Source organism: Leptinotarsa decemlineata, unplaced genomic scaffold (genome assembly GCF_025532065.1).
Source record: "Leptinotarsa decemlineata unplaced genomic scaffold, Ldec_3_MD MMD2_tig00078422_RagTag_RagTag, whole genome shotgun sequence".
Classification (NCBI taxonomy): Eukaryota; Metazoa; Arthropoda; class Insecta; order Coleoptera; family Chrysomelidae; genus Leptinotarsa; species Leptinotarsa decemlineata.
The window spans coordinates 4,452,219-4,464,352 of NW_027412747.1; the positions used below are offsets into that span (position 1 = coordinate 4,452,219).

General features: G+C 37.2%; 2 protein-coding genes across 2 annotated transcripts; both read right to left on the reverse strand.

Annotated features, from left to right (window-relative positions):
- Nucleotides 1–1,452: 1,452 nt before the first annotated feature.
- LOC141487205 (uncharacterized) lies at nt 1,453–2,941 on the reverse strand. The gene is made up of 2 exons (XM_074186012.1): nt 2,873–2,941; nt 1,453–2,800 (listed from the first exon to the last, which is right to left on the reverse strand). Exon 2 carries the CDS (start codon nt 2,794–2,796, stop codon nt 1,660–1,662), a length of 1,137 nt encoding a protein of 378 aa, XP_074042113.1. The 5' UTR covers nt 2,797–2,800; nt 2,873–2,941; the 3' UTR covers nt 1,453–1,659.
- On the reverse strand, nt 2,939–7,116 carry LOC141487204 (uncharacterized). The gene is made up of 2 exons (XM_074186011.1): nt 6,510–7,116; nt 2,939–6,448 (listed from the first exon to the last, which is right to left on the reverse strand). The coding sequence occupies exons 1-2, from the start codon at nt 7,114–7,116 to the stop codon at nt 3,168–3,170; spliced, it is 3,888 nt and encodes a 1,295-aa protein (XP_074042112.1). The 3' UTR covers nt 2,939–3,167.
- Between the last annotated feature and the right edge of the window lie 5,018 nt (nt 7,117–12,134).

A 12,134-nucleotide genomic window follows, 5' to 3' on the forward strand; every position in this document is an offset into this window, starting at 1 on the left:
TCATCGAATTGATTTTGTTCTCCGACTTGATCATCCAAATACGGCTCCATAATGTCGGGGCTGGGTGATTCTTCCCGAACTATCAGAAAAAACTCGTTCATCACCCCAAAGTCGGCATCTGGATCCATTGGGTCATCAAATTGGCCATACTCATCAGCTTCATATTCGAAATAACGTCGTTCCTCATTCAAATCAATGGTGGTATCTGAATACCCATCGAAGTCGTCCGGACACGTTGAAGTGATATCTTGCACTTGGATATCTCCATAGGACGAACTCTCGGGAGAATCGACATGAGGCTCACTTGAGGAATCAGCTTCCTGCACAATTGGAGTTACTCGATTCATGATGAGTGAACAAGTCTATGAGTTATTGAGAATGCAACCTTTTATATATGATTTGTAGAAGGAGGGAGAGTGGAGGGGGTGATGGAGGGGGTGATGGAGGGAGTAGAAGTATTTGTTAAATGAATCATAATATGAGGGATGAAAATGAAAAACAGATGTGGTCAGCTTCGCTCCGCTTCGCTCCGCTCCGCTTAGAAAATTTTTCGACCCGCCAATTGAATTAATTCGCGATCGCCGTTGAAATTATTCTGCGGATTCGCGAATTTGCGGTCACGGCCACGGATCCGCGGATAGCCCGCCGATAAAACCGCGGGTCCGCGGCCTTGGCCGCGGACCCGCGGTTTTATCGGCGGATTATCCGCGGATCCGCGGCCGCGGCCGCGGATCCGCGACTTTATCCGCGGATAATTTTAATTCGCGGCCGCGAATTAATTTAATTCGCGGGTCGAAAAATTTTTTGACCCTGCGGGTCAACCGCACAGTTAACAATACCTTAGGAGTTGAGAATATGTAGTTTATTCCCAGATATCGTACATCACATGTATATATTAAGTAAAACATCACATATATATGAAATAAAATACACTATTTTCTCTATGGATCATCATCAATTGGTTCTTTTTGCAATCCGCTCAGGAGAAAAATTTCACCTAAACTGACCTAACCTAACCAACTGTATGCAATCATTTATATTCACATCTACTTATTCGAACACACTAAATGATAGTTACTTCCATTATTCATCTATTCTTTCCTGTTTTTTTTTCATTAGCTAGCTGCCACACCCTTATAAACGACAACCATCAGAAGTCGCAACTTGTGTGAGCTAATGACTAATGATGTAACGTCTATTTGTTGAACTACTCTAATGAATAATTTCTTTCATTATTTATATATGGAAACGTCACATTCGAATTGAATGATGCTGAGGGATGGGGCAAGGTTTTTAGCTTCTTTATTATTAATCAAACTCATTAGTTTTACCATACAAAGTTTATTTCTCCTAGATCTTATTTTGCACTAACTCATATTGCAAATAATTACTAACATAGATTGTACTATTTCTATGGTTAATTTCTACATGCTAAATATGGCTAGAACATGACTAGATTAAAGGAATAAATACTGCCCCAACCTCGCAGTATTCTGTGTGCAACAACCAAAGTATATGCACTCCTTTCAATTCCTTGTTTATTTTTTATTTAATTTCATCATGAAAAAAATTACAACCTTAAAATTAACATGCAAAAAATATTTTATAAACAACTTAAATATATCTTAAAATTAACATGCACTACATATATACATATATTTACAAATCCATCGGTAAGCCGGCAATCATGTCCTTCCATCGCCGCACCCGAGGCTCGTACTTCTCAATGTAAGCCACTAGCTCGCCTTCAAGTTGATCTTCTTTGCGAAGATCCGCTTCAATGCGAGACAGCTGCTTATCTAATTCCCGCTTCTGAGCCTGAATGCCTTCAATTTTTGCACTCATGGCTCGGCGGCGGGAATCGCACTCACCTCGACGCTGTCGCTTCTTGCTCAATTCATCCATCACAGATCGCATGTATGAGAAAGAATTAACAACTTTCTGGTCCTCACATGTGCTCTGTGACAGAGGAACTTCCGCAGCGACCTCTCGTGTGGGCGAAGGAATGTTTTCCTCAGGGAGGGCTGGTGAGGTTGATCTCCCATCCTGATGTAAAGGAGACGGGCTAGCTTCCCGATGGACATCTACAACCACTTGCACCTGGTGGACGGGTGCTACAAGGGAGGATGGTCCAGCTTTAGATATTTCCGAAGAACGGGTTGCTTCCGGCCAAGCTCTAATGGCCGTGTTTCTTTCACACCTTTTTCTGAAGACGCTCAGTTTATCGCCCTTCCTCCGGATTGATGGCTTCGACTTCGACTTCGCGGATGGTGGTTTCGTCTTCTTGGAACTCCGCTCTTCAGACTTCACCACCTTGTTGTTGACCCGTATCCGCTTCTTCGGGTTTTCAAACTCATCCTCGGAGTCGATCTGGGATAACACACCAGGTAGCTGTGCCAACATCACATCTTCCACATCCGATAGATCTAGAAGATCTGGCAGTGGTTCCTCCAAGTTTGGATTCAACGTCTCCAACAACCCTTCCAAACTCTGAGACGACGGTACCGCCTCGATGGATAGGTCCATCATTGATTCCGCTTCCTGGTCTGGGTTGAAATCACGAAAGAGGGACTTGACATTGGAAGTCGTCGTCGTCGGAGCCATCGTTGCCATCTGGGTCCTAGGTGGCTGGATCACCACGTCCTGATGGACAACCACCCTCCTGCGCATGGCTTCATCTAGCTGGGCTTCAGATAGCGGGGTTCCAGCCATTAACCCCTTCCTGCGCATGATCTCCCTCTCTTGGGCTTCAGTACGAATGGTTCCATCCATCAGGGCAGCTCGTAAGAAAGACATGCTTCTGAAAAAAATAAAATATAAGTCAATACAATATATATATATATATATATAGTTATTGAAATTATGAACTTACATTGAATCGAAAAAATTTCCACTGGAAGCAGGTTGGCTCGACTGGGCACTGGAGGTAAGTTCACTCGAAGGACTACTGCAAGCGAATGATTTACTCTGGCCTCCTCTCGCATTTTAAAAGAATAAGCTCCACCCACTTCCCTCTCTACAACCCCACCATCAGTTGTGCACTGTGTGGGGGTTGTGGTGGGGGTGAAGTGGGAGAGAACGATAACATTCATTAACTATATTCAATTGGTATGAATTTTCCAATTATTGTTGAACATTAAAAAAATAGGTATATATATTTTTAATATTCAATTAGTCAATTGCTCTTCCAATAATTTAATGAGTAGATCTAATTTTCCATTGCCGACATTGCTTTCATCTTTCAACACTTCCAAAAAAATTCTGAAATTCTGATTGGGGGATGTTTGATAAAACTCAATGTCGTTATGTCCCCAAGGTAATGTCTTGGTGGTATTAGGTATTATGAACCTTTTATCATCCTTATGTGATAGAGCAACTTTATTGCACATCAATGTATATACTTCATGTAAATCACTTCGAAATATATTCATCTTTCGCAATATTGTACCACCTGTTTCAACAATCTTTATGTAATCATCAACTGATATTTGATTTCTTATAACGGATTTTTTGATACCTTTTGCCTTCTTTATTTCATCTGATACACTTTGAACGTGATAAGCTTTGGCACCTGTGCCGTGGAAACTAATGATGGGATCACTCGGGAGTTCATCCTTCATCTTTCCAAGTATCGATTTCGTTACTGGCACATTGAATTTATTATTCATCACATAGTTGGAAGTGTCAAATTTATCAATGTTCTCACTCATGAAATCATAGAAATTATCAGTCATTATTTTCAATATCAAAGAATCCGTATCGGTATATAGAAGAGAAGCTTGAGATCCGTAATGCTTTTTGATGACGTCATAGAAAAAGTCGTAGATAACAGTTTTCGACATATCCAATATGCAAAATCCCAGATATAATGGTTTATTGTAGCAAACCTTAACTCTACCCATATGAATGGCGACAAAGTCTTCCGAAAATATAGATAATGTTTTGAAATTGGGACGAGCTATAAGAGCGTTGGCACCCATACCTCTTCTTATAGATTCCCAATGTGTAACAATGCGAATGTCTCTTCTATTATTAACATTCTCCATTGTTTTACCATATATGGAATTCACGTTTAGTTTGAAATAGTTCTTCTCAAACTTATTCTTGGCATTATTTCTTAGGGTTGTATTCAAATCAATATATTTCTTCAACCATGGTGATTGATTGAATCTGAGAATTCTATGAGTTCTCATCACCATCAAACCATTACGAACCGCCTGTTTCAAATTTCTATAGTGAACAATATATTTTTTTTTATCATTCAAATTCGGTATGAGTTTGGGTATTTTAGACTTTGAACCAGGTGGTATAATGCTCTCCACCAAAAATGGCAAATCTGAATGTAAATCGTGCAATTCTATAGGATAGTGCACATCTACTTCAAGAATGTATCCTTGACAGCCATCATCTGGGATGCTATTGATATCTAGCTGACTTATTTCATCGGCGGTCAACCAAGTGAATCCGTCAACAGGTAGTGATTGACACATACTATGGCCATATAGATTGGTTGCATCCAAATACATTATGAAGGATGAAGGTTCGTTGGGATTATAATTCGGAAGAAATTGATTATTTGCAATATGCTTCCTTTCCGAACATTGGCTAACACCGCCGCGTATACCATTTTGGAAAAAATGCACCATATCGATATCAGTTAGTAATTCTAACTCGACCCCTGTAAACTTCAACATAGCATCCCAAGATAGACCTGGAGATGTGAAATAATGAGCAGGATCCAATTTGTATGTACCCAAACTCATATTTCTGAAATTTTCAAAAATATCACACAACAACAGAACATCAGATTTCAAGTAAATGTCAGAATATTCACCTAAATCCCGACAATTGAACATGCCCCATACCTGTTTCACTCTATCATAATCCTCATCAGAAATATGCTTCTCATTCAGTTTATCATAAAAGTCCAACTTCGATGGTATACTTGAATAATTCAATTTATCCAAACAATCGATAAAGTTATAAGGAAAAACACCTTTCTGCCTCATTAGCTGAAATTTATCATTTTCTGGAAAATATTTTTTAGTTTCAACAAAATGTTTTTCATCCAAATTATCACCCAACTCTTGTAGAGATGCAGCCAAAAATTTGAAGCTGTCCACAAATCTCAATTTCAAATATTTTTTTTTTATTTGACCATTTCGATACAATGTATTTTCCATGAATAGATGTTTCGTGAAAGAAACATATTTCTCTTTAGTTTGAGCGATGACATCAACTTTATTTTTATCGGTACATAACTCCTTTATGAATAAGTGGCAGTCATACCCGCTGAGATTATGGAAAATGATTGGAATGAATTCGGGCAATTTGAAATTGAGATTACAAATGGAATGAGTAGCTCCATTTCTTTTTTTCCCCGTTAGATGGCAATGATCACGTACTTTAATATCACCCTCTTCAAATTTATTTCCACATATCCCACATGTGGTGGCAATATTGAAGTCATGCTCTTCCTCAGCAGTCAAAGGACTCATCGGAACCACATTTTTCAAATATTTGTGATAAATATTGGTTACGTCAGCCTCCAAGTTTGAAACAAATACTTTAGCTGCATCAGCACCTCTGTATAATACAAATTTGGAGATTGAATCATCGAAAGAACACTTTATGATATATGAGAAAGCATATGGTTCATGAAGATAAGTTTTATTTGTGAAAGAGTGTGCAGGATTTGGTTCATTTGTGTGCACTGGTTTCAAAATAGATTCAAAATCAGCATACACAACGAATGGAACTTTCAATTGTTTTTCGAAATTTTCAAATTTCAAAATATTTTCAGGTACACATTTACCAAATTTGTCAATTCTTAAATTAGTGTTCGGTGTTGTTGTTGATATGTGATTACAATCATTTAACTGGTGTCGCAATAAAGCCCGCTCATCGCTAAAGTACAATAAACAACCATCACAAAAATATTTTTTGTGGTGGTGTGCAGATATTTGGGATGATACTAGTCTCGATAAATCCTTTATCCAACAATAATGACTATTACCAGATTCGTCTGTGATATTCAATAGATTCACGTGACTGTTAAGCCTAGATTTTGAATAATGTAATGGGCCTACAACTTCATATTCGATTTTGCCATTTTTGAAAGTGTTCTCCAACCCATAAACATTGATAGAGCAATTATTCATAACCTCAAATTTAGGGATATCTTTCAACTTAACTGGAAATTCCATACCTGCTACATTCAATACGGTTGAAAAGTGCGGGTATGACGAAAGTTCACACACTCTCGCACTGGCAGGATATAAAGCTGAAGTCACAGCCCATGCAAAGCAGTAATGGTCCTGATTCACAACATTCACCACACTTTTCTTGGACTCGATGAATTTGGGAAGTTTGATGTAAGAAGATCCACCAAGGGGGCTAAACTTATTAACATTCACCTCCAAATACAAAATTTTCTCAATTGTCCAACCTGAAAACAGAGATTATTTTTCGACACACTCAATTGATGATGTTTAGAATAGATCACATACCTGAATCTCGATGTTGAAATTCCATCGCTTGGGCAGTCAAACTATCAGCAAAATTGTTATATACCACATTCAAATCATTCGATTGATCAATAACTTGATTGGAACTATTGAATGCTTTAACATCACAGTACTCTTTAGTTTGTAGATTGTAGCGCCCAAACACCTCCATATTCACTTTCACAATTTTATGAATGACCAACACTTCTTCCAGTAGTTTCAACACTTTCTGCTTCAATTCATTGAAGAATGTGTTGTAATCCATATGGTGATTTTGACTATCCACCCTATAGCTCACAATTCTACACTTGAACGCTGTGCCTACAATTTTAACACCTTCCCCATAATGCACACATGCATTCGTTCTATGGTGCAAAGTTCTACGATGTACATTCATCTGATCACTTGAAATTGTCAAATTGCAGCACTGGCATGTCTGCATTACCGGAGGTGCTGGGGGGTTTAACCTCATCCTCTTCGGAGTTGATGCTTCTCCATCATTCTCAGTTGATGGTCCTCCATAACTCATCAACGTACATGAATCGCGCTGATGACGACGCAGGTTGTCACTGCGTGTGAAATTTTTCCCACATTCGTTGCACATATACATTTTGTATGAAATTATATGAACCACAAGATTAGGAGGAGAATGCGAACTGAGTGAAACATTCACATCGCACTCCCGTTAAAAGTATTCCCCCCCACCACTACATGTTCAAGGTTATATGACATGCATATATATCAAGGTTGTAAGATGCTCTCCAAGGTTGAACCTCAAGGTCACATATTAGGAATAGCTTGAATTCTCAAGTTCAAATTTCATGTTCGAAGTTATATAGCATACACATAGCTCAAGGTTGATCTTGAAGGTAAAGCACAAGTTCAGAGTCATGTATTGCAGATATAATGGATAAAATGAAGATCATATGATGTGACAAGGTTTAACATCGAGGTCACGTATTGAGCAAGGATAAATCTCAAGGTCGAATCGCATGGTCATATTGAACGTGCATAATGCAAGATCATGAGGTATCTTTCAAGACCAAACTTCAAGGTCACATATTGAGGAACAGACTCAAATCTCAAGGTCGACACCTATGATCAAGGTCATATCATCTGACACGTAACTGAAGGTCATATGACGTCATTCAAGGACAAGGTCAAATGGTGGGGGGAGGTCCTCAAGCGGCCTTAGACAACTACTGATCATGTTTCATGATGTGAATAATTTTATACACTTTTTCATATACGCAAGTTTTAATCAACTGCACTTAACATGCTTTTCCCATTATGCAAGAATTTTTTGCATCTGTCAGATATGAAGGTTTGTGACATAGCTGGTTCTGAGTTTGCTTCGTAATAGATAGGTCGTAGGTTCAAGGTACAGCGGAGTGTATTCATGTATCATATGACAATCTGTTAAAAACTCGATCTGCTCATTTAGATATGGAGTTTTTAAATGCCAACAATATACTCAAATTGAATACAAAACTCACCATATCAATCAAATAAACACTGGAAATGTACTCCAATCTCCATACAACAGTACAATTCATTCTCAAATCTTATTGTACATGTCACTTCGCGACATGATTCGTCTTTGCACATCTCCTCCAAAAAAAATAGAGACAAGGACACCCAATTGCTTCCCTTAAAACCGAAAGCTGTTGTATTAATAATCATACAATTTTTTTTGTATTGTGAATGTTTGCAAAATAATTCTCCCTGATATTAGTTAGTGCTGGGTTGACAGCAATTCGGAGTACCTATGTAGAGGTAGATATTACCTGTAAATAAAAAAGGAATTGAGGAACCTTCGAACCACAAGTTCATCTTTTGAGGGTTTTGAGTATGTACCGCATGACTAAACCTAGGATTGTTATTGGCCCAGTAAAAATTATGGCGATCAACTAAACCGTTCAATAAGAGAGTTAGGTAATAACGACGAAAGAATATAAATGCTTCAACGCAATAAATCACATACTTTCATATAGCAATATATTCTCCTTTGAGTGAAAAAGGAAGACAAAACTTTCATTCAATCGGCGAGGTATTTTTTTACACAATTCTGTTTGGAAGACACCTAAAGCATCATAATATACAGAATAGAAATCGTAAAACACAGAAATTTACTCCGTCATAACGTAAAACGATAGAAATCGCAATTAATCACATAGTTCAAGATAGATAGATAGATAGATAGATTTTATTTAACTACTTTACAATATGTTTGTTTGTAGCATTTCAAAAAAGAGAGTCCAATAAAAAAATTTCCACATAAAATTTGACACCAAATACAGTAAAAACAGAAATTTGAGAATTGAGTTAAAATATGTTAATAAACTATCACAGCAGAGATACGGCAATGCGGTTGACTCGGTAATGCGCAATGTAATCCTCAACAGTGTAAAAACAATAGTTAAGGAGATACTTTTTTAAATATTTTTCAAAGGCATTAATTACATTTGATGGCAATGTGTAAAAAAGCTCATAGTTAAGTGAGTTCGACTGTGAAATATTTAGTTGAAAACGGCTGCTTCGGATAAGGTGAGCATTGCGAGTGTTGTAGCTGTGTACATCCGAATTTCTCGGCAACACCAACTGACTTCTATGAATTTCAATTGGAGTGTGAAATAAAAACGAACATGGTAAAGCAATAATTTTTAATTTTTAAAAAAACTCTTGACAGTGATTTCTAAAACCAACTTCGGCAAGTACCCTTATTGCCTTCTTCTGCATTTTGAAAATTGTTATCACATGGGAGGAATTACCCCAGAGAGTAATGCCATAGCTAATATGAGAGTGATACAGTGAAAATTACGTGGTTTTAAGAGTTGTAAAATTAGTTATTGTTTTCAATTGTCGTAGAATAAATAAGGAACTAGATAGTTTTTTAACTAATTGAACAATATGTGTCTGCTAGTTTAGTCTGTGGTCCAGCACTAATCCAAGCAGTTTTACGCTTTCTGTTTCTTGAATAACAGTTGATTGGTAATTTGCTGATATTTGCATTATTTGTGTTTTATTACTATTTAATTTTAACTTGTTTGCTGCAAACCATTCATTCGCTTGTAAGTAGCGCAATCTAGTAAAGCATCCAAGTTTACGTTGTCGCTGAGGTCATCAATATAAATGATTAAAAGTAGGGGGCCCAAAATCGAACCTTGGGGTACTCCATGACTAACAATCTGAAAATCTGATGTTTTACCGTTCACTAAAACGCATTGTTTTCTATTGGAAAAATAAGAGCTAATAAGTTTCAAGGGAATTCCTCTAACATCATAATAATTTAGTTTCTCTCATCAGCCTATTTTAAGTGGTACTAAGTGGTTACAAAATATATTTAACTGTTATAGCGGTATATAAAACAATGTTCAGCTATATAAAAATTAATTTCACAATATTGCCTATCGAAATTTATTTTTGCAATGTGTTCTTATTTAGTAATCAGTAAACCCGACAGTATTATTTTTACAAGCTATATAGTATGCTTTTTGGTATAAGTCCGTCATCGTTATTCATAATATTATTGTGTTAACTTATTTCTACACTCTCATAGCCTTTTGGACTTCCCAAAAGGCTCTGTAGTGTATGACTTGTTTTAAAAACCACCTTCATACCTAGTTCCTTGCAAATCTTTCCAATGTTCTTCGTATATTGGTGGTATGGAACTGAGATGTATTCATCTTGGTTTTTGTCCTTTCTGAAACTTGAGATTTCGTTCATTCTTAACCTAAACTTCTTCTTGCTTATTTTTTAATCTACATTACCACTCGAGAAACCGTTAGTGGCTGCTATTTCCTGTATTGTACGTCTTTCTTTTGTGAACCTATCATGTGTTAGAAGGAAAGTCAAAAGACGATGCACTAAAAAATTCAAACCAGCACGTTTGTGCTGTCCACAGTGATGTAAACTGTCAGGAATATACCTATGCGTGCTTGTTTCTTTTCTAAATATATCATATTCTAACCCTCCATATTAGCTCATCATTACCAAAACGTCAAGAAATGGTAGTTGTTCTTTATTTTCTAACTCATACGTGAATTTTATTGATGTACATCTATTATTGGAAACAAAGTCCTCAATATTCGATTTTTTGATATCGAATATCGTGAAAATATCATCCACATACCTTAGCCAAGGACAAGGGATTTCCCATGGCCGTTCCTTCCTGTTGCTCATATAAACAACCTTCTACCTGTAACCGATTTTGTTTCATACACAAATTAGTAAGAGAAACGAATTCATCGTTTTCGTTATTATTGAAATTATTTTTCTCTAGTAATTCCCTGAGGTATTGCAAGGTCTGTGGAATTGGGACGCTAGGAAATAAGGAACTATCATCAAAAGAAACCAAAATCTCACGTTCTTGCAGAACCAAGTTTTTTGTATGTTGTATGAACTCTAAAGAGTTTTTTTTATACCAAAACTTGGTTCCGCAATTGACAAGGTTTTAAATTCCTTAATGAACCACTTTGATATTTGGTAGGTAGGAGTTCCATGGGGCGCATTAATTTTCCCAGTTTGTGGATTTTTGGGAGGCAATATAGTTTCGACACCGTTGGGTTGGAAACTTGTAACTTCCGTTTCAGTTGAGGGGTAAGTATGTTGTCGCATTTCTTGAGGACGTCTTTTACTTCGGCAATCATCTTCCGCATACGGTTCGTTGGTAATGAGAGTATTGACCCTTTCGTAGTAGTTCGATTTATTCAGAAATACTATTTTGTTACCTTTGTGTTACCTTTGTCACTTTACCCTAACTTCCATCTCATCGTTGCAGTCGTCACTAATGTACTTGCAGCCATGAGCGTATCATTGGTTTGTGAATTATACAGCGTGAATTGTACGTTTTACAGTTAAGTTAGTCAGCAATCGACGTGTTGTGATAACAATTGGTGAAAATAATAGTGCTAATAAGTGTTTGAGCGTTACATAATTATATTTCTACACCGTTCTCAAACTACTCAAAAAATGGGAGACATGGTCGGGCCTTCCATGTCGAAAAAGGTAAAACGGTCGGAGTCTCGGTCAGTAAGAGAAAAACAAATTGTACTGCGAGTATTTCACTGTCTTGAAAGAGATCATCAGCCACCAAAAGATGACTGTGTATATGTGCTGTAATTCTACGTGTGTACCTCCGAATAACCAACCGGGCATTTCTACATCATTAAGTTCCACAATTACAAAAGATAAATTAGTTGATATGTGCTCTGATTATACCGGTGTACCAAAATCATCGATTTACAAAATACTAAGAGAAGCAGAAATTCATGGGGGCGTACAAACGGCAAAAACTAGTAGCGGACGTATACGCAGAACTATTCACTGTTTCTTTTTCAGAAATGAGCTGCACACACCACAAACAGTTCTAGCGATCACGAATTGGTCCCAAAATTTGGTAAAGAAACTTTTAGGAAACTTGTACACGAAATGAAATTTACGTACGGAAAAGTTGACAGGAAAAGCATTCCCATTGAACGTCAAGAAATAATAGCATGGAGAAGAAACTATCTAAGAAAAATTGACAAAATTTGGAAGCTCAAAAAAAATTGTACTTCATGGACGAGACATGGGTTAACCAAGGACATACGGTCAAAAAAGTATGGAAGGATGGTAATATAACAAGTG